The sequence below is a fragment of the Rhinatrema bivittatum genome, chromosome 4 (genome assembly GCF_901001135.1).
Source record: "Rhinatrema bivittatum chromosome 4, aRhiBiv1.1, whole genome shotgun sequence".
In the NCBI taxonomy this organism is placed as follows: Eukaryota; Metazoa; Chordata; class Amphibia; order Gymnophiona; family Rhinatrematidae; genus Rhinatrema; species Rhinatrema bivittatum.
This window is the reverse complement of record NC_042618.1, coordinates 409,506,150-409,527,441: the sequence shown is the minus strand read 5'-3', so window position 1 is coordinate 409,527,441 and position 21,292 is coordinate 409,506,150. Positions and strand designations below refer to the sequence as shown.

Here is a 21,292-nt window from a genome sequence, read left to right as displayed (position 1 = left end):
TAGTTTGAATATTTTTCTCCTTGGAGTGATTTTGAAATTTCTTTTCAACACTGTTGGTTTTGGTTGCAGTGTGATCTCTTCCAGAGAAATGTTCAAATCCTCCTTTGAGTTTTCTTCTGCCGTCTGTTCCTTAATGTATGCACTACTTAATTCTTTTTTAGTTTTTTCCAGTTTCTCTCTCTCTCTCTTTTTTTTTTTAAACTCAGACATGCATGTCTCTCATCTCACTATACATCCTGCTTTAAATGCATCCTCCACATGCAATCCCAGTTCTCCTCTAATTTGCATTCTTATACAAAATCTGGAGCCATGTCATTGTTATTGACTTGACAAGGGGAGTGTAGTCCTTGAAAAGCTGTTGTACAATATTTAGTTAGTTCCATCAAACAAATAGAAAAATTAGCAAACACGTTGCAGATCATAATTTTTAATTAGGCCAACACAGCTACCACCAAATTATACTTCCTGTAGGCCAAAAATGGGATTAAATCCTCAATGAACCAGAATTTCCATAAGGGATAACCTTTGCATATTTCATCCATAGTTCAATGTTACAATTGTTGCATTTATCATACTCTTGTGGAGTTAAACAGCCTAGATTTTTATAGCACTCACTACAGAGTGAATGCATATAGTTCAATAGACCTTGTCTATAACCTAGATAGCATGCTAACTTCAAACAGTAGTTGTGCCAGTAATTAATGCATCAAATTTAAATAGTGAAAAGTGAGTTGATTCCACATGAAAATCTCCTAAAATAGCTGAACTACCCAATGAAATTACTGGATATAATTTCATTCATAGCCATAAGATGTTTTTAGCATGCTTATGTATATAATGTTGTGATCCACCATGATCTTGTGGAAAAAGCGGAAATCAAACTCTGTAAATAAATAGATATGACTAAATATGAATTTCCAAGTCAGATGAGTGTTAAGTATGCTATACTCTTTGGAAGAGAAAATTCTGTCATGTCCCTGGAGAAGGAACACTTATTGATCTGCGAGGCTTTCTCTGCTGGTAAATGGAAGAACTGCTCTTTTAATCAGTACAGAAAAGTGAGCTCAAACCTAGCAATTTGTTTTTTCATGAAAGAATGTTAGGAAGCTCAACCCATAAAAAAAGCAAAAAGATAAAGTCTGGGAAAATGCTGAAAGAAATCAAATTTAAATGCAAAAAAAAATTAAAAAATTGGAAAATAAGTGAAACAATGAACTTGATTTAAGAAGCTTTTTCCCCATAGACACAGAATAAAAATAATAATAATAAAAAAAAAACCACTTAGTAAACCAGGCCCAGTGTTTGCACTGAGATCCTTCATTTAATAGCATATCATTTTTTGTGTTATATTTTTTCATTCTATTTTTCTTATCAGTTTTATTCTCCTTTCTCTTTACGATCCAGTCCTTCCGCCAGAGATCACAAATGACAATTCCCTCTCCTTTCAATCCTGTATGTTTAACCCCTGAGCCTACCTAGCCAGTAGGTGTCACTGGTATGTGCTGGCTAGTTTCTTGTGTGGCAGTGTGCAGGGCTGCCACCGAGTCATTGGTCTAGCTCAATTCTATGCAAATATATTGAATCAAGTTTGAACTGCCAAAATTAATACTCGGGCATCTCAGAATTTAAGAACGTTTACATCTTGGATAAGTTTTGTTTTGTTTTTTTTAAGAGATTTGCTCACATATCTAATACATCCAATATAGGTTTTGTCCCATTGCATGCATGGTCGTTTTGTCCCATTGCATGCATGCATGCATGCATGGGGTCATTTTCTGATTTTAAGAAAAATAGGGCATTGTATCCTGCATGCAATTGGGTAAAACCAGGACTGGCTCAGGTGGTCACCTTAACTATAGATCATAGTAAGAACCCTGCTACAATATCATTTGGATAAGGGATGGTGCCTATATTTTGGCTTATAAGTTTAGCTATTACTCAGAAGTTGTAACCTTTGGTTATAGTAATAAATCAAGAACAAATGCAGAACTAAGCAAAGAAAAGAAACAATCCCCCAAATCTATCTACCTACAATATGGACTTCAATTAATACAAAATGAGGGCACAGAGAAAACGAATCCTTTTTGTGGAGGTTTTACATTGCACATGCAGGACTTTTCCTTCTAGATCACACTTTAGCCAGGGCTTCCCAAACCTGTCCTTGGGATCCCACAGCCAGTTGGGTTTTTAGGATATTCCCAATGAATATGCATGGGATGAACCTGGCTTGTGCTTCTGGATTTATTTGCTTCTCTATCGAAAGTGGAAGAATCCTAGCTGGACAGACTGGATGGGTCAATTTTGTCTTCTTCTGCCATCATTTACTGTTGCTATGTTTTATGAATGTATCCCACCCAGAACTGTGGATGGGTGGGTTAGAAATTCTTTTGAATAAATAAATACATGCAAATTGTTTTCATACATATTCAGTGTGCATATCCTGAAAACCCAACTGGCTGTGGAGTCATCAGGGCAGGTTTGGGAAGTCTTGAGGTCCCATTTCATAAAACAGTGGTCCCGCTCTCATTTCTCTCAGATTGTGATACCTTTTCGTATGCTGCATAGAAATGTGACAGTAGACACAGACCATACAGTTTATAGTCTCACCAACTAATCAGCTCTATAATCCCTACCACTTCCTCAGAGATCCTCTGTGCTTATCCTGTGCTTTTTTGAATTCAGATACTGTCCTTGTCTCTCTCTATCACCTCCAAGGGGTATGCATCCAGCACCATTTCTGTAAAGAAGTACTTCCTTAGATTACCCCTCATTCTGGACCCTCCTTTCTGTTGAAAGAGGTTAGCCTCCTGTGCATGGAAACTTGGGAGATATTTAAATGTCTCTAACATCTCTCCCCTATCTTGCCTTTCCTCTAGGGTGTATATGCTCAGATCTTTAAGTAAGTTTGTCCCCATATCCTTTACAAAGAAGCCCACTGATCATTTTAGTAGCACCCTCTGGACTGACTCCATCCTGTTTATACTCTTCTGAAGGTGTGGTCTCCAAAGCCGATGCCATGCAGTATTCCAAATGAGGTTTCACATAGGACCTACACAGGAGCAATATCCCCTGTCATAGATGAGCTTCCCAAGGAACCTTCTCTTGTTACACACCTGTAATTTGGAATGGAGTCCCTCTTGAGTTACGGCAAAAGTTAAACTACCTGACTTTTAGAAAAAATGTAAAGTTATAGGTTATACTCATGCTTTTGGTTGAACAATCTGCTTCTTTATATACCTAGACCGAATTATCTAGGGAGATTTTTTTAAATTGATTATTAACTGGGATGATGTTTTTATGTTTATATTGGGATGTGTGTGCATGTGTGTGTGTGAGTATTTTGATGTCTGATATTTTGATGTTAATTTGTGTAGTATTTTTATGATTTGTTTACATTGTATTTTGTATAATGTGTTATTTATTGTAACCCATTCTGAGCTTTTCCGATGAAGTGGGAAATCAAATGTTAATAAACATATGCATAAACCTCTCATCTACATCAGCATCTTTGACTAATTCTTATGTTGGTCCTAAGAAATATATCAAAACCTGAAAAGAATCCTGTTTTCTCTAGGAACAATAAGTCTATCAGAACTCTCAATTATCCACTCTGGTGAGACATAGCTATTGTGTTAATTCTCCATCACATTAATAAGACCCCCCCCCCCAATAGAATGGGAAATTCTTACCCTGGCACCCACTTCCAATGTGGTCCCACATTTGTTTGCTGGCTAAAATCTGGAGGATTTTTTTGCACACAAATTTTTCTCAGGGGACACTCTTCTCATCACCTAAACTTTTAAATGGAAGCCCTCAGATTGCAGGCAAGTATTTTTTTTTTTATTAAAGTTTAAACTATGACCTTTTGGTTAATTAATTAAAATCATGTTTAATGGTGAAATATGGAGCCAAGCATTTTCTGGGTCATGGATCTCCATCCAACCAGAGCGCTGTAATGCAGTCCCTCACATTAGTGAGAGCACAAGTAATTCTCTTTTATTTTTTGTTCTGGTTTTCACTGAACTCTGCCCATAGCTTTGGAAGATAAAATTTGCTGTTTACCTGGAAACTGCATCTGAGTATCCTCTCAGTTACCTCAAGGTTGTTCTGAGCTAATTAAGTTGATACCTATTTGCTGGTCTGCCAAAGGGTGAACATACTCAGATGCAGCGCTGCACCAGTCCTGGAGCTCTGCTAAAGTAAAGTCATCAGTAGAATGAACTTGCAGTGAAGGTTTTCATGGGTAAATTAAGATTGGGGATATAATTTTGTGCTAAATCATAGTTGAATTACAGCTGAAAATAAATTATATTTACACGGTGGATTTCTATTATTAATACTGTTATTATGTGAGATAGATACTTTGAATATTACTTGCATCCTATGTTTTTTCCTCAGAAATCTTTCCCTAACGTGCCTGCTCCTCTCAAAAAATGCAGATTTTCGCTAGCCTAGATTTTATGAATTATTACAGATGTACAAAGTCTCTGAGTTCAAAGTCTGATTTCTAATTATTGTTTACTGAGAACTGTGAGGTGATCAGCTGAGAACAATTCAGTCTCTGTGGTAAGAAAAATGAAAGTGAATCATATATTTCAATGCCCCATCACTCTGCCTTGCTCCCCAAACGGAAGATATCAACAGGGGACTCCTGCCCCTTAGAGGAATATAATAAAGCTTTGAAGATTTATTGTTATTCTGAATCACGAGAGAGCTATGGTATATGATGCCTTATTAAGGACTAATGTACAGTGTGTCTTGGAATAATTAAAAAATGTTGTAAATGCTGTACATTAGCTAGCTGCCAGCTCATATTCCCGAGGGACTCTGCCGCCTCTTCACTCCCCTCTGCCCTTGTTTCATCCAGGATAGCCCACAGCGATGACCCAGCTGGTAAATCTGAATGATATACCCCCTCCTGCTGTTCTGTGCACACACAGCCAGGGCTGCATATTTTTCACCGAAGTCCTGCTGCGCTCTTCTGCTTTGCTACAAATGGAAAGGAGGAGCCAGAGGGAACCTCTAACTTCAGCGTCCCCTCCCGGGAGCTCTCAGCAACCTTGACCCCCACAAAGTCAGCAGAGTAGCAGCAGGGGTGTGGGATGTGGATGATACAGTCACACTGGATATCTGAACGGATGCTGGGGTGGGGTTCAAAGCGTTAATCTGCCCGCGACTGGCAGGAAGCGTTCTCATCCGGCCTGGCAGAGAAGCAGCTGGCAGGGGGGGCCTTTCAGGCATGCACAGACAGGCTCTGCTGCGTGGCGGAGGCTGGAAGGGGGCGGGGCTTGATCTCACGGGTCTTCATGTAGGACAGCAGCTGCTCGGGGATCTCGGCCAGCACGTCCTTGGCCAGGCGGGCCATGCTGAGAACCTGGTTTCCCGCTCGGTCCACGTAATCCCGGAATGGCACAAACTGCAGTGCAAGACAATCAAAGAAAGAGGCCACACGTGAGACCGAAATGAAACTTGATCAAAATGGATGATCGCATCTTAAGCAGGGTGCATCCTGGGGCAGGGGAATTTCATTCTTAAGCCCATATCGAATGGCAGCAGGTTACTGGCCAGTCTCACTGGTGAACAGCTTTATGGTTTGTTTGTTTTTTTTAGCACAGGATATGAAAAATGACTTGCATGCACCAAATACTGATTTTTGCGAATGTGACTTTTGAAAAACAATCAGAGCCCCGTGCACGTAAAAGTGCACACATAAGTTGGTTTTGCATGCACTTTTACGTGTATTGTAAAAGCCATTCAGTAAAGGGGGAAGGTGCAGATATAGCACTGATGTGCATAAGTCAATTTTTAAAAGTATGTGTGTAACTCCTAAATGTACGTCCGCTTCTGAGGTACATGGCTACCGGCACTGGCTCCAAGCACACCTGCAAGTTTTCAAAGCAGATTTATGCACATAAGTCAGCCTTGAAAATTCACCCTAAAGTCTTTGTACACACAAACCTTAGCCATGGGCAGGCTGCTGAAAAGTACCCTTCCTGAGCCCAACACGGAGTCCAATGTTTCATGTCTTTAATGGGGCCAATTTTGAAAGTGATCTACAGTAAAAAGCGTTTTACCTGCGTCAGGTAGCTCCCTCTGAAAAACTGCCCTCCCACCCTGTGGCTGAAAGTCCCCAACAACCCGCACAATTTTAGTTGCACTGAGAGAAGGCATTCCTGGGGGACGGGGGGTGTCACGTGTTGTGGTCGGGGGATGAAAACAGCATGCAGAGATTGTATTTTTCAAATACATACCTGTTATTTTCAATGAAAAAAAAAAAGTACCTGCAGATAAATCGGGCACAAATGTCTGCAGATACTTTGTATTGTCTTTAAGTTTAACAGCGAAAGTGCATGCACCCCTTTTCGTTCGGAAACTGGTCCGAAGTCTGCAGGTTAACAGCTGCCCCAGACCGTCTGAAAATTGCTGCCCCCTCCCACCGTAATGCATGTGGCTCTACTGCACGAGGGGGCTCACAGCAAACCAGGGCATGCAGTTCCAGCGCAGGGAACCAAGCCCCAGTCCCCAGCGCTTTCCGCTGAAATGTGAACCTTGCTGCGAAGATAAATGACTTTTCAATTAACGTCATTTTCTCCATCATTCAAGGGCCTATATATATATGTGGCAGAAGAAGTCTGCCCTTTTCCTGGGCCCGCTCTGGATCCCATTCATTAACTAATCCCCAGCAGTGTGAGAAGGCAGACACAGACTATAACTAAAGCTCTCCTCTCCTCCCCTCCCCCCAGTGATGCAGCATTCTCCCGAGAAGGGTAGGAACATTATCTTTAACTGGCCCTTGGATGAATATTTTAACAAAAGTAGACTTCCGAGTCAGCCCAAGATTGTAAAAGTCGCTGTCGGCCCATCCTCTGTGCCGGAGATGCTTTGCCAGCTCGGTGCTGCGTGAATGGTCTCTTCCCTGAGCCCCCATCAATCATTGATTAATTGACCTTTTCCTCAGATGCTGCGTCACGTCGTGCAGCAGCTGATGGAGGTGGCAGCTCGCAGCAGTAAAGCAGAATGCTCCTGCAAACTGTGTGCGATTCTCTGCGCCCCACTTCTCCAACTGCTGCTGCTAGATGGATTTATAAAGCAAGCCCGCCCACTGCTGTAAAATAATAATAAACAACAACAACATTACTGAAAAGAATTACTAGCCGGAGGCAGGCTCTGGAAGAGGGATCCCACTGATCCGGAAAGTTACTGGCCAAGGAGGGATACATAATACCTTTGAACAGGTGCTTTGAGATGAAGGAAACAGCAAATGGAACAGGGAAAACCCTTAACCCTCTATCCCAAGGGAAAACAGAAGCTCTCATATTATTCTAGAAATTATCTTCCCCATGTCCCCAGCCCCAGATCTGGACCTGGTAGGTGCTGTAAAGCGCACAGATAATTTGGGACCCCTGGCCTCTCTTAAAGATGAATTTTGAATATATTTGAAATGCTTAAGGGTTTCCAAGTGGCTCCAGATTTGCCCCGCAGAGTTGATCTATTCCTGGGTTTACACCCATTGCATGCAGGGACTTTACAGTTGGGGTAAACCAAGGATAGGGTCAACCCTGCTGGGCAGATCTGGAGCAAGGTGGCAACTCTAAAAGCAATGGAGGGATGCTGTGGGGATCTCTGATTCTCACACAGCAAGGACAGGAGGTGCAGGCATTTCTCGGGGAGGCTACTCCTCAACAGGCCTGTGTTGCCGCATCCGCCACTGCACCTGTACAATGTCTCGCTCTGCATAGCGCCCCCTGGAGGAGACGCGCACTTCATCTCCATCCAGTTCTTCCATTGCTGCAGGTTTGGGAAGGGCAGTGCACAGGGTGGGGGAGGAAGACGAGGGAAGAAGACCAGAAGGAAAAGGAACAGCAAAAGGAAACAAAGGAGGAAAAAGAGAAGGGGAAGAGCAGAGAAATAGTGTCAATGTCTCAACGGCAGGCACTTGTCAGCTGTAGCATTCTTTCATAGATCTGGCTCATCGACAGACTAGAAGGGCTCTGGCTTAATTTAAGTACAGATACTGTAAATCAATAAGTAATTACATGCACGGTAACAGTAACACCTAGAAAAAAAAAAAAGAGCAAAAATGACCTAAGCTCACACATAAACCTACCTGGAAACATAAGCATATATGGGATGAAATGCTACAGAATGATCCACCCACACACTGACTGCTTTCCCCAAGGGGGTGGCAATTTTCCTTTAAATAACACCAACCTTAAACAAACAATTTTTAATTCAACCTATAGGGTAGCATTGCTGTTTATTGCTTATGAGATGTTTCCAAGCAGAACGTAGCAACAACTCGTTTTCAGGAAATTCCTAGCTTTTCTGTTTCTAGTGCAGACCAGGCCTCCCTGTTTGAAGGCCAGGGAGAGAGCGTGTATGCATGCATGTACCTTTGTCTGCCTGTATGCATGTATGTAGTGAGCACTGATGCTTTCCACAGGCTGCCTGTTCATTTCTTTCTGCCTCTGGCTTGCAGAAGACATTTGGGAGGCAGGAGGGAGACCTGGGGACCCGGGTGTTCCCTGCCAGCCTCTGGAGAAGCTTGCACTGAATTACAGCTGGAAGTGCGGGGGCAGCAGAAGCCGGGCAGCTATGGCAAGGAGAATCTATCTTCCATCCATGCCCATGAGGGAGGGAAGCTCTGACCCAAGCCCAGGTCGCAGAGCACCAGTGGCAGCCCAGACGATGCTGCCTGTGGATGGTGTGACAATAAGGCCAGAAGGCACGAAATCAGCAGCAAGACCGAAAGTGGCCCAGGGAGCCCATCCTGCACAGCACAGCCTGACTCATTCCATGGCCTTGTGTGTACACGGCAGCAAGTCCAGGCATACAGGAGTTTGTACATTCAGTTTAATTCAGACAATTAACAATCATTCTCAGACGCTCTGCACGAGGTTACCCACCGAATTCTCCTTGTCTGCACTGGCAGGAACTGAATGATTAATCTGTCTTGTCCTTATCACAGGGTCTGCATTTTGTACACTTTGAATGCAGTAGAATTGATTTGCCTGTGGTTTTGTTTTGCTGCCTGCACCCATCAGCTCTCCCCCCCCCCCCCTTTTTGGGGTGTATATATGTGTGCTTGTGGGGGAGGAGGGCACGGTGCTCATCTCTGCAGGATATCTGGAGTGGCTCCAGCCTTGGGGTGGGAAATCCGACTCTCTGGCATGACACTGAGCTGTCTCCCCTGACTAATTAAGCTCTGCTCTTCTATGTATTCCCCATCTTCAGCTCTGACAATCATTTTTATTTAGTTATTTATAGACCTTTGATATTCCATGAGTGACCACTCTTCACACCTTTGAAGTTCAACTAATTGCTCTTCTATTTCCGGGGATGGCTCTGGGTCCATTCTTAGACTGTGATATAACACCAAACGTTTGCCAGTGTTCAGAGATTTCTCTAGACTTATGTGGGAAGTCCATAAAGGAATATACACAGAGCTCTCCTGAACTCTTTTGCCTGTGTTCTTTAATGTCAATCATTTGCTTTTATTTGGTGCCTAAAACTTCCATGGATTCTCTTTCTTCAAAAGCCATTATAACTGGTTTAGCAGCAAGTCTAATCTTTCATGTCGGTGAGTGCCATTTCTTACCTAGGCAAGTGCATTGCTCTTTGGTTTGTAAACACAGAGGTAAGGCAAATGCATCAGCGTCTGCTGTTTTCTCATCCTCTGTGGTTAGTTCACTAGAGTAATTTTTTAAGGCACGCAAGCTCTGCATCTACACAGTAGCCTCTTTTTTCCTTTATAGACAAAGGGGATGAAAGATTTAAGGGGGACACGTATCTAAACAGCTTTCTCTTGGTCACCTGCTATTACATTTGCTGTGGACATGACGTCTGGGGCAGAGTTTGCCTCTCTGTACTATGCAGCTAATTTTGTTCGGAATGGTTTGGAAAGTCCTCTGTGTGGTGGATGAGAAAGACAGCACTCCTACTGCGGGATAGTAGATCAACCTGTCAGGACTCTTCAAGGAACTTTCAAAACAGGAAATGCTTATACATTTACATTTTTGTCTCTTAAATTGCTGCTTGGCCCTCTTTCCCTCTTTTAAGGACAAAAGGAAGCCCAAATTGGAGAAGACATACTTCAATATTTCCTATCACAGATTTATGTCAGAATCTTTGCCCGACTGTTATGTAGAAACCATTTTGACTCTCGCATGTCCTTTGAATTCATGCCACCTGTTCTGATGTTCTGGTCTCATGAACACTAAAGGCCTCATTCAGAAATAATTGCTTTCCCATTCTTTACCTACAGAAAAAAAACACTTTGTTGAACAAGACCCTGAGCCTTCCAGTCTGAAAGCTTTGGTACGTTTACTAATTTTTCTTCCCCATTTATATTTTATTTTTATAAATGCAGTGATGCACCACCCACCTTATTATATTTACTAGAACACTGGGAAAGAAAGCTTGATGCTTGGCTAAAGGTATCCCAAAATTTGAGATGCTGAGTTTGTTTCCTAATTGATTAATGGAGGGACTCTGGCGTTTTTATTTTTTACTGTGGTTTTCTTTTATACAAGTAGATTTGCGGCTATTCTGAGAGTGAGGGTGAACAGGTTTAATGTCCTTTCCTAATGTTATTGAGGACAGAGACACCCAGATATGAACAACTTATGGCCAAAAGAGTATACTTTACCCCTTGACTTCCAGAGAAGAAACTTCTGCATTTTAAGCAGGATTGGATCCATTAATAAAGCAGTACAAAGATTAATTATGAATATTCAGTGGCAGTGACGACTGAATTCTGCTCTCACCTCATCCTTATTAGGTGCGTCTGGGCTCCAGAGGTAACCTAGTGTAATAACCGAGCGTGATCACAGAGAGCAAAGTCTTCCTTGCCCTGGGTCAGTTTCAGTGCACTGGGAAGAGGATCTCACCACTGAATCAACATGGAGACTGACTTCCCCTCTCATACTCCCTTCTGCCCATAACTGAATAAATGTGAGCAAACTCTCCCTTTCCCAACAGAAGAGATGAGCCACAGCCAGCAAATATTACACAGTACAGGACATAGTAAACATATGCATTTGTTTAAAACAAAAAGGTAATCTGAAACAAAATAGCCATTTTAGTTGTGGTATGTTTACCCAAAAATGAATGCACAGCCCCCCCCCCCCCCAAAAAAAAAAATCCCCAAATTTTGGGGGTAAATTAATTTTGGAAGATAGCACACACTGTTTGTAAACAGTACATTCTATTTTCTAAAATGAATGAAAAACAAGCAAACACAAATTCCCCAAATTTAATTCGGGCAAAAAAAACCCAACCCAAAATAAAATTCAATGACCTTTGCACATCCCTTATACATTGCATGTACTGGACCAATGCAGGAACACAGTAAGTTGGATGGAAAAATGAATATGATAGTAGATAAGATCATAAAAGCTCATATGGTCTGCCCATTCCCTATGATAGCATTTACTTCTCACGTATTTGAAATGTGCGCTAATGAGACTGTCTTTCTACAGCTCCATGCTAAGGTCTGTTGGGGGAGTCATAGTGCAGTTCTTCATATTGTACTCAATTGAAGGACTAAATTTGATATTACTCTTTTCTAATTCTGTCATCAACACTGTAATGACTAAAAAGCCCAAAGGAGTAGTGTCCTGATTAATTACCTATATTTTTAGATACAATGAAGGAAAGATCTTGAAGTTAGAATACATTTCTTTTGCCATTCTGTAAGATTAGCTATATTTGGACACAACTGGAAATCTTCCATCTTGCTGTCAAATGTTTTCGGGCCACTAAGTACTAATTACTTTGAGAAACACTGGTTAAACGAGCCTTAGAAACTCCCTGGGGGGATTATTCACCTTGCAACTTTCTACTGTCCTATTTCAAAGTGACTGAAATGGATCGTAGACAATTTTAAGCTATCCAGATGCACTTTTAAATTGTTCCATCATAGTGTACCTTTCCTTTAACACATCCATAACACTGTGTCCCACTTGCCTCTTGAACGATGCATCGTAATATATTTCTTGGTGGCCTTTCCAAAGCCTGTCCACAATTTTTTGCTTGTCAGTGACTCGTTACTAACTTTGCCCCTGCTCTTTCAGAGGCTGCACTGGGTGTTCTCCTCCTTCCTCCCTAAAGACATTGCACGATGCAGTAAAGTGCTTCCTTCTTCCATGGCTTTTCATAATCACTGAACATTTAATAGCAAGACAATTTCAATTCTTTTACTAGCGTAAAGGTATCTTATCGCACGGGGATTACATGTTGGCCCTTGGCTATTGCCTTCTGGTATAATTCTTTTTTTTTTTTTTAAACTGAAGCATCCTTTAGATCTTATGAATGAAAGATTACACTTTGAGAAAGGCCTCTTTTACATTCTGAAATAGCATTGATTTTCCTAAAAGCCTTTTGTTGACTTTATTTTGTGTTTTCCTTTGGCGTCTTCTGCTGTTTTTTTTCTCTTTAATGCACAAAATACCATCATGGTCTATTGTGTGGTGCCTCCAATTCCATTCAGAAACCTTTAATTAAAACCATTTGTCAAATGCAAGTGCTCTGATGCTTTCAAAGCATTAAAATCTTAACAGCTCAGACTCAAAGTCTACACTATCTAGGTGTGTGTGTGTGTATACATACAGTAGAGAGAGTAAAGAAGATACAAATGAAAAAAAGAGAGTGATGAATGACTAAACGTTTATATGTGAGGTGGGAGTAGATGATTGATGGTGAACCAATGACACACAGGGCCGGTGCAAACATATTTGGTGCCCTAGGCTTCACCCTAACTTAACTATCAGTAACAGTGGCTCCAGCACGGCACTCCCTTCTTTGATGGTATTGGCTGTGGGACAGCACCCTCTCTAGACATCAAGCTGGCAGGATTTTACCACCCCCAAAATCTTGGTACTCTAGGTGACCACCTAGTTTGCATAATGGAAGCACCGGCCCTGATGACAGAAGTGTCACCGGAACTCAAGAGGTGCAGCTGGAAACGAAGCCCCCCTGATGCTGCTGAAAATCAATCTGATGCTTTGAGGGGTTGTACTTTATGACACCCCATGCCCTAAAATGTTTGCCATCCTTTTCCTAGTGTGTGCACATGATGAAATCTGTGTACGTCTGTGGGTGTAACATGAGCCTGGCAATATGCTTCTGAGTGCATGTTGGTGTTCCACACATATCAATGTCCTTTTGCAGGGTGCTAGTGTGCAAAGATGGACGTGAAGATCTGGTTGTGTGCATATGTGCAAACCTCATCTTTCATACTATACTCCTCGTATCCTCTAGTTTGGTCTGCACACTACTACTGCTTTGCTGTAGCAGTGGACAGACAAGAGGAAGAGACAAGGTGGTGGGAACTATTCAATAGCAAAAAGGAACATGGGAAAAACAACTCATTACAAATCTGCATCTTCATGTTTCTATCATTAGACCACATAATTCCCAATTCCTAGCTCTACTAATAACAAGAATATTGGCTAACAGTAGAACGGCAGAAACAAAGAGGGTGGACACAGACATGCCAGTAATCTTTCCAAGCCTCTGGAAACATCCTTTCAAGAAAGTAATCGCTGATATTACTACTTACCATCAAACTCTGCTGGTCCTACCCCCACAATGATGATGGACATCGGGAGAGAAGAGGCCTGGAGGAAAATGAGGTAGTGCCTTTTAGACTAACATGCTTGCAAGGGGAGGTGGACACATCTAGCGGCTAGAACTGTGATTTAGGAAAACCCCATATTAGCATGTCCACCAGCTCCCTCTATGACCTTGGGCAATTTACTTTATCATTCTGCACCTTTTCCTCTCTCCCCTTGAAATGCCATCCTAAAATGTGGTGTCAGGCCTTCCACCTCAGAATCGGATGCAGGCGTTATTTCTAGCAAGCTAAATTATGCTGTGCATTGCTATCCTGTGTCTACGAATCCAAATTATTGTTGTTTTATTGTAGTGTTCTAGCCGGGGAAGGAAGCACAGACTGTTCAGGCTTCATTCTAATCAAGTTATTATGTATGAGATATATTTGCATACACCAAGTCTAGATGGAGTTCATTTGTATTTGCCTATTAACCTGAAATCCTGATTGATGTCTAACCCTCAGACCTCCAGAGCTGCCTCCCCGCTCTGTTACAGCAGATATTTTGAAAGCAGATGCCTCCTGACATTCTAAAGCTCCCACCTGCCTATGAACGTCAGTGTGAGAAGAGGGACCCTCCAGCCCATCGTAGGTCCACATCTGTGGCTGAGTTGCCTTGTAGGGAGGAGTTCCAGCACTCCTGCTGGTGCCTATCCCTAACGTACATTACAGGAAGTGGAGGCCCCCCCCCGTCTGCACTGAGCCCAGCATCTCTCCCTGCTGGATTTTTAACCTTCCTTGCTTAATTAGAATTACTGTCAGCTCTTCATTAAGCCAGATTTTCATCAGCCATACAGAAAGCATCCTTTCATTTCCTACCCCAGTGGGAAGAGCTCATTGTCTGCTTTAGGTTTTAGGAGCTAATTATTATTCTCAGCATTTAGGATATTGGCTTATCTGACTGCCCTCTTCCCTCCCTTACTTTCCCCGGAGGAAATGTGATTTTCTGCCTCTCTTTTTCAAATTTCTTTGCCATCCTTATACCTCTTTTCATCTCATTTTTCCCTTTGTCTCTCCCTCACATCATGTATGCTCTCTCCCTCTTCTCCCTCCTCAGCTCTCCATAGTTTTTTTTAATTCTTTCTTCCCCATTGTAATTCCTTTCATGCATTCCTCTGTTTTTCTTCATTTTGCCCCTCGTTTCAGTACCTCTTTCTCCTCAAATCTCTTCTCTCTTTAAGCTAACAGTCTAGTACTGATTTAGCTAGGCACATGGTGTGGACATTGCCAGTAGCCTGTACAGTTATAGTAATAATGAAAGAAAAAAATCAAGCTGCGAGTGTGGCTCTTTGAAAGTAAACTGTTACCTCTGTGTGTGGGTTCATATTTCAGAACTACATGCAACAAAACCCAATACCTAATCTAAGTGTTTATCTCTAAATCATTTTAACAGCTTCACTCAATTTCCAAAAACTTCTAAGACCAGCCATGCTCGGAACAATGTCAGTTACCTCACACAGAATGGGATCTGACTGGTTCATGTGGTGTGTGACGTCACCTGTGACATCATAGCCAACCTAGACCAATCAGACCCAGCAAGTCTGAAGGAATTTGTGATTCATAAGAATTTAAGAAGTGCTGTGCTGGCTCAGACCAAAGCCCACTGAGCTTGTCTCTGACTGTGGCCAGTCTGGGTCACAAGTAACCAGCAGATCCCCAATAGGTAATCTATTTCTTGTTGCCCATGGATAAGTGCTGGCTTTCCCAAGTTTATCTGGCTAAAATTGTGTATGGACGTTTCCTTAAGGAACCTGTCCAAACCTCTTTTCCTTCCCATTATACTACTTATCATCTGGCAACAGATTCCACAGCTTGAATTGTGTGTTGAGTGAAAAAATACTTTCTGTGCTTTGTTTTGACTCTGCCGGTTGCTAGTTTGATGTAGAATCTCCTTACTGTAGTAATATTTGGAAAGGTAAATAACCAGCTCTTATTTACCCATTCCACTCCACTCATAATTTTATAAATGCCTATCAGTCATTTCTTTTCCAAACTGAAGAGCCTTTACCTATTTAGTCTTTCTTCATAGGAGAGCCAATCCATCCCCTTAATCATTTTGGTTAACCTTCTCTGTACTTTTCTAGTTCCACTGTCTTTTTTTTTTTTGAGATGGGAGATCAGAACTGCACTCAATACTCAAGGTGCGGTTGCGCCATGGATGGGGACATTTATTTTCATTTTGTATTTTTATTTTCCCAAGAATAAAAATGGGAGAAAAGCAGTGGAAAAAAATGTACTTATCATTTTTCCGGGTGAATATCAGAGCATAGTTTAGTGGACAGACGTGAGGACAGGGAAAAAGTGCTGAAGGGGGAAGAAGTGGAGGATGGGGAAGAGATGTCAGGGTGCTTAAGAGGGAGGTGAGAGAGCAAGAAGGAGTGGGGATAGGGAGAGAGGAGGGATGCTGAAGAAAAAGAGGAGGGGTCTGAAGGAGTGGCAGGAGAGAAAGAGGATAGGTCTGAAGGCCAGGAAGAGAGCTGTCCCCAAGAAAAGCAATGAAGGCTCTGCATCCCCAACATAATTAACAGTATTTATGTTTGGTCTACCGAGCCTTTGTAGTTTTTCTACTAGAGGGTAAGGGGATGCATATGGGTAGGGTTAGGGGTAAGGATAGGAGGGGTGGCAGGAGGGAAAAGAGAGCAAGAGGAGGGGTGGGAGTAGGGGAAAGGAGAAGGGGGTGCAGAAGGGAGAGGAGGAGATAGAGCCCACTTAGTAAAAATGATGACCAGGCATCTCTTCTCTGCCCCCTCCTCTTTCTTCCTGCCCCCAGCACCACTCCAGGATCCCATCTCTCTCCCCAACCCCACTTCTACTTTCGTCTTCTGCCCCATCCATCCTCTCCCCAACCCTGCTCTCTCCTCTTGCCCCACCTCTCTTCCCCCTAATAACATCCCTCACCCTCATTCACACCCCCACAATCCCTGCATTTCTTCACACTAATCCCCCCCATCTTCATTCCCATCCCTACAATCCCGTCACTCCCTCCCTCTCAAAAAGGTCTATCACCATCATCCATGTCCTCCTCTCTCTCCATTTCTGAACCTCTGCTGGCCATGCCTGGTGAAGTACAGCAGGGGTACAAATGAGCAGCCTAACACTATCTTCATCAGACTCCATCTTCATCTGCTCACCCACATCTTTTTCTCCCAATCCTCCTCCCTCTTCTCGATGCTGCTGTGATGCCATCAGCCATCAGGGTCAGTCACTTTACCCACATGGCCACCTCCAAAAACGTCATGGCCTTGCAAGCACTCGGGTTTCTTTCTGCTCTGTGCCTGTTAGCTCCTGATGATGTCATCAGGCACCGACAGCCACGGAGCAGGAAGAGGAACTGAAGCACTGCCATATCAGAACTGAGTGAGTGACCAGGATTGCGGCAGAGGTCGTGGCAGGACATGCAGCAGCGGCCACCGCCAGGGGAGCTTCAGTTTTGCCGTTCCTGTTGCCATGACCTCTGTGGCCCCCTCACTTCTGATGGCTGCCAATTAGGGTGAAAATCTGTTTAAACTGATTTTCACCTTTGTAAAAATCCAGTTCTTCATAATCCGCTGCTTTTTCAACAACTTTGAATAATTTAGTGTTATTTGCAAATCTGATGACCTTGCTCGTTACTCCCTTTTGCAGATCATTAATGAATATGTTAAACAGCACAGGTCCCAGTACTGAAACCTGAGGTACTCCACTGTTGACCTTTCTTTGTTTGGAAAACTGACCATTTAGTCCTACTCTCTCTTTCTTGTCTTTTAACCAGCTACCAATCCATAATAAGACACTGCCTCCTATCCCATGACTTTTGATTTCCTGAAGAATATCTCATAAGCAACTTTTGTCAGATGCTTTCTGGAAATCCAAATACACTCTATTAACTGTTTCTCCTTTATCTACAAGTTTATTTACACCTTTAAAAAATCAAATATTGTAGTTTGAGTAAAGGCAAACTTTCCCCTGCTAAAACCATATTGACTCACTTGTTACCATGGCTGCTCCAGTGGAATTACCAGGAAATGTCTTAAATTAATTAAAAATCAATGACTCAGTAGTGATTTTTAATGATACAAGGAGAATATGTTGTCTTGCTTCTTTTGCAATTCCAGTTTAGACCAGAGCTTCTCAAACCTGTCCTATGGACCTCCCAGCTAGTTGGGTTTTCAAGAAATCCACCAGGAATATGTGTGAGATAAATTTGCATACACTGGAGACTCAATAAATACAAATTTATCTCACGCACATTCCTGGTGGGATATCCTGAAATCTGTGGGATCCTCAGGACAAGTTTAGGGAGTCTTGGTTTAATGCAGGGGCAGCCAACTCAGGTCTGTTAGTAAATCATTCACATAGAAGAGAATGGGGGAAATATGCTAAAACTTCTGGCAGGTTTCTATAAAGTAAAGAGGGCGTTTTCCATAGAAAAGAACCTCAAGTTCAAGGGAATGCGACATGAGAAAATACGCAGGAAGGATAAGTCAAGGAAATATTTCTTTTGGGAGATGTGAGGGATGCCCGTGCTCTCTTGTCAGCACAGGTGGTAGCCAAACAGTGACCAAATTCAATCTCATTGGGGACCAAGAACAGAGGCCAGTGGTAAGGAGGGAGATGACCAGATATCAAGCAGGGTAGACTTGAAGGTCCTTATCTGCATAATTACTATATTACTATGACATTATGACTCCTAGACCAAACACTTTTTGGTTAAACAATGACCTAAGAAACTGTCATCATTTAAGAACTGCCTTAATTCCATCAGGTCTGGGTGCCTCTGTGGTCATTTAATACTTAACTCACATTCACAATGGCTTCCTTGGTCTGGACCATGTCCGAGATGACCCCATCCGTGATGACTAATAGCACATAATACTGTGATCCGTCTACAACCTGAGAGGCGGTACTGTCAGGAGAAATCAGGGAGAGACATGCAAGAGTGTTAAAGGAGCTGGGATCTGTGCTACCAGGAACCTATGAATAATTAGGTAAGACTTCTCCCTTGTTCACTGTGAATCTGCTCTGCATAGAACATATTTTTCCTGTAAACTTGCTGACAGATAACATTGCTTAAATCCTTTTGGTCTTGCTCCTCTTCTCATTTTCTGACCTCATGCTCACTTGTCTCTTCTCTGGTTACATTACCATGTTTTATTGGACCTTATAACTCTCAACAAATTGATCAAGATTCATTTTTTGTCTACCCCTAGTGGGCTTAGCTCTGCTATTATCAGCTGTAGCAAGATGTTCAGATCTTCCTACTCACCGGGCAACTTGATTGATGACAGGGGCAAAATTGGTAGGTCCATAAAGCTGCACTGTCCGTAGGCTCTTAAAATATGCCTCCAAAACTCCCTGGATACCATCACAGTTTGGGTTCTCAACATCACTATTCTGTAATACAAAATTGCACATGGATAACAAGGTCTAAATATGTGAGTTTACTACCACCAATTATGATCTTTAGATGGGTACATTATGACATATAAACATAGAAAATCACTAGGAATACCTACAGGGCATAAAAGCATGGATAATATCATGGCAACTATGAAATATATAGAAGGAACTGTAGACATAGACAGCACTGGAAATAATTGGGGAGATGGGATGGGCCAACTGGTCTTTTTCTGCCATTATTTCTTGTGTTACTAGGGAATAACATCTTGGATGGCTATAGAACAAAGAATGGAAAACACTAGGAACATCTTCAGGGAACAATTAAATGGTCTTTGCAATCATTTTTGCCAATATTGACCAACCTAACAAAACCTAAAATGAATTTATTGTTTCATCTCCTGGCCTCCCCCAGGAGTGCAAGACGACTCCAGCAACATGCCAGGTGATGATAAGAACAAATGTATGTTCTGAAGTCTTTCAGTGAAGCTTTGCTATAGTTTCCATACCAGTGGAAACTCATGGGAGATCTTCCCATCTGGTGGGATCTTGGCACCAAAACCGTATGCTGGGAAGAGTTTGTCACTGTCATAGTCCTGGATTATCTCTCCAACTGCCTTTAGTGCCATGCCATATGCATTCAGCTGGTACGGGTTCATGTAGTGGAGGGAGGTGGGCTGTGAGGGATTACCTACAGGGAGCAAAGAGAAACATAGTCATAGAGCTTGACCCATCTCTATCTAGGATGGCTTCCAGTGATCATTTCCTTTTGGATTCCTCTTCAGTCATAATGATTAAGGTTTCAGATTCTAGTGTATTCTCGACTGATTCTCCAGGGACTATACTGTGCAACCCTCCTGCACCTAATCAGTCCTGGTTAATGCCCAGAATCACTGAGAGCTTCACATCAACCTACTGACACTATCTGACAGGATTGTACTAAATATCCACCATACCCAAAAAAAAAAAAATAGTGAAAATCAGGCATGGATTAAGTCACATCTCATATTCACTATGTATTAAGAAATGACATTTTATAATAGCGGCTTTACAGGTTTGCAGTCTTTCTCCCAAATGTATTTAATTCCTCAGAGTTAAGAAGTTCTCTTCTAGGATCTAGCATAAATTGATTGCTTAGCTTATTCACCCATTTCACTTGAATCTTCTTTTTCAAAGAACTGGAATAAGATCAGTAGAAAAAGAGCATTCACTGGCCTGCTTTAAACACCTGGGCCACAGAGCTCCTGACCATAAGCACAGCTTGTAGAGCTTCAGCACCCCCCCCCCAATCAGAAGCAGCCCTCCCCATGGCCATATGCCCATAAAGCCTCAATAACTGGGGAGCTGGCAGTGTCTACCGGGGTCAGACAGGGTACTTGGTAGAACAGCAGCCTATGTCTCCCTCTTAGCAGCACAACCTGTCCTCTTCCCAACTGCTCCTTATCTGGCCTTGAACTTCCCCAAATGAATTGGGGGTGGAAGAAAGAAGGCAGGAATGCTGCTCTTATGTCATCATCCAAAGTAAGTGAGGAGTGGGAGCAGATAACACGAGCACAGTGTTTTAGTCAGGAGCTCAAGGCCTGCGTGCGTACGTTGCTTACACCGACACGCATGCACACGGCATGGAGAGCTGCTGCAGCGTAGCAGACAAAACAACCCCCAGATGCAGCAACCTCGGTCATGTCACCTGGTGACCGGAGCTGCTATTCACATGCTAGGCTACATGCATGACAGCTGCTGACTCACCATTCGATGCTGTAAAATCAATGGCCACCGTGAAGTTTAGCTGTGTCCTGGTTTAAAAAAAAGACAAAACACGAGTGAGAGAGAGCGGCATGAAAGCGCGCAACTGGCCGCTCGCTGTCTGATATGGATGAGGCACATTGCTTTCCGTGTTCCTCCTGTTCACACTGCAAAACAAAGCACTGAGGCTTCTTCTCTTGGAGAATTCTCTTTTCCCCCCCACAAACTTCGGGTTCTGCCTAAAATAAATTGAAGCTCAGTCCCAAATACTGAAATGGCCACCGGGTAAGCTTTGTCCACAGGCCACCAGAAAAAAAAAACCCTTTCAAGAAACAAACATCCATTTAGATCAGTTCATGAGTCCTTTCCAAAATGGGGGTGGCACTTTGTGGACTCAGCCGATTGCGGGGCCATGGCTTACAGTGTTCAGCTTTTAATGACAAGTCACTTGGCACTTAGACAAAATCATTAAGATCCCCCTTTTCTTATTTTTTTAAAAATATATTTATATTATCTTCTCCAGAAGATAATCAAAACAAAATGAAAATCACAACAGCAGGA

General features: G+C 42.5%; 1 protein-coding gene across 5 annotated transcripts in view; it reads right to left on the bottom strand.

The window, feature by feature from the left end:
- Nucleotides 1-467: 467 nt before the first annotated feature.
- CPNE9 (copine family member 9) overlaps nt 468-21,292 on the bottom strand; it is a 221,794-nt gene continuing 200,969 nt past the window's right edge. For 2 of the 5 annotated variants that reach the window (XM_029601127.1, XM_029601126.1), the window contains 6 exons: nt 20,735-20,781; nt 19,498-19,679; nt 18,858-18,985; nt 18,395-18,497; nt 13,562-13,619; nt 468-5,416 (listed from right to left, as the gene is read on the bottom strand). In XM_029601127.1, the coding sequence (XP_029456987.1) occupies nt 5,295-5,416; nt 13,562-13,619; nt 18,395-18,497; nt 18,858-18,985; nt 19,498-19,679; nt 20,735-20,781 (640 nt within the window). In that variant the 3' untranslated portion in view covers nt 468-5,294. Of the gene's footprint in view, nt 5,417-7,714; nt 7,789-8,113; nt 10,259-11,519; nt 12,495-13,561; nt 13,620-18,394; nt 18,498-18,857; nt 18,986-19,497; nt 19,680-20,734; nt 20,782-21,292 lie in introns of those variants that run through there. The other 3 variants (XM_029601130.1, XM_029601128.1, XM_029601129.1) reach the window with 3 other exon arrangements.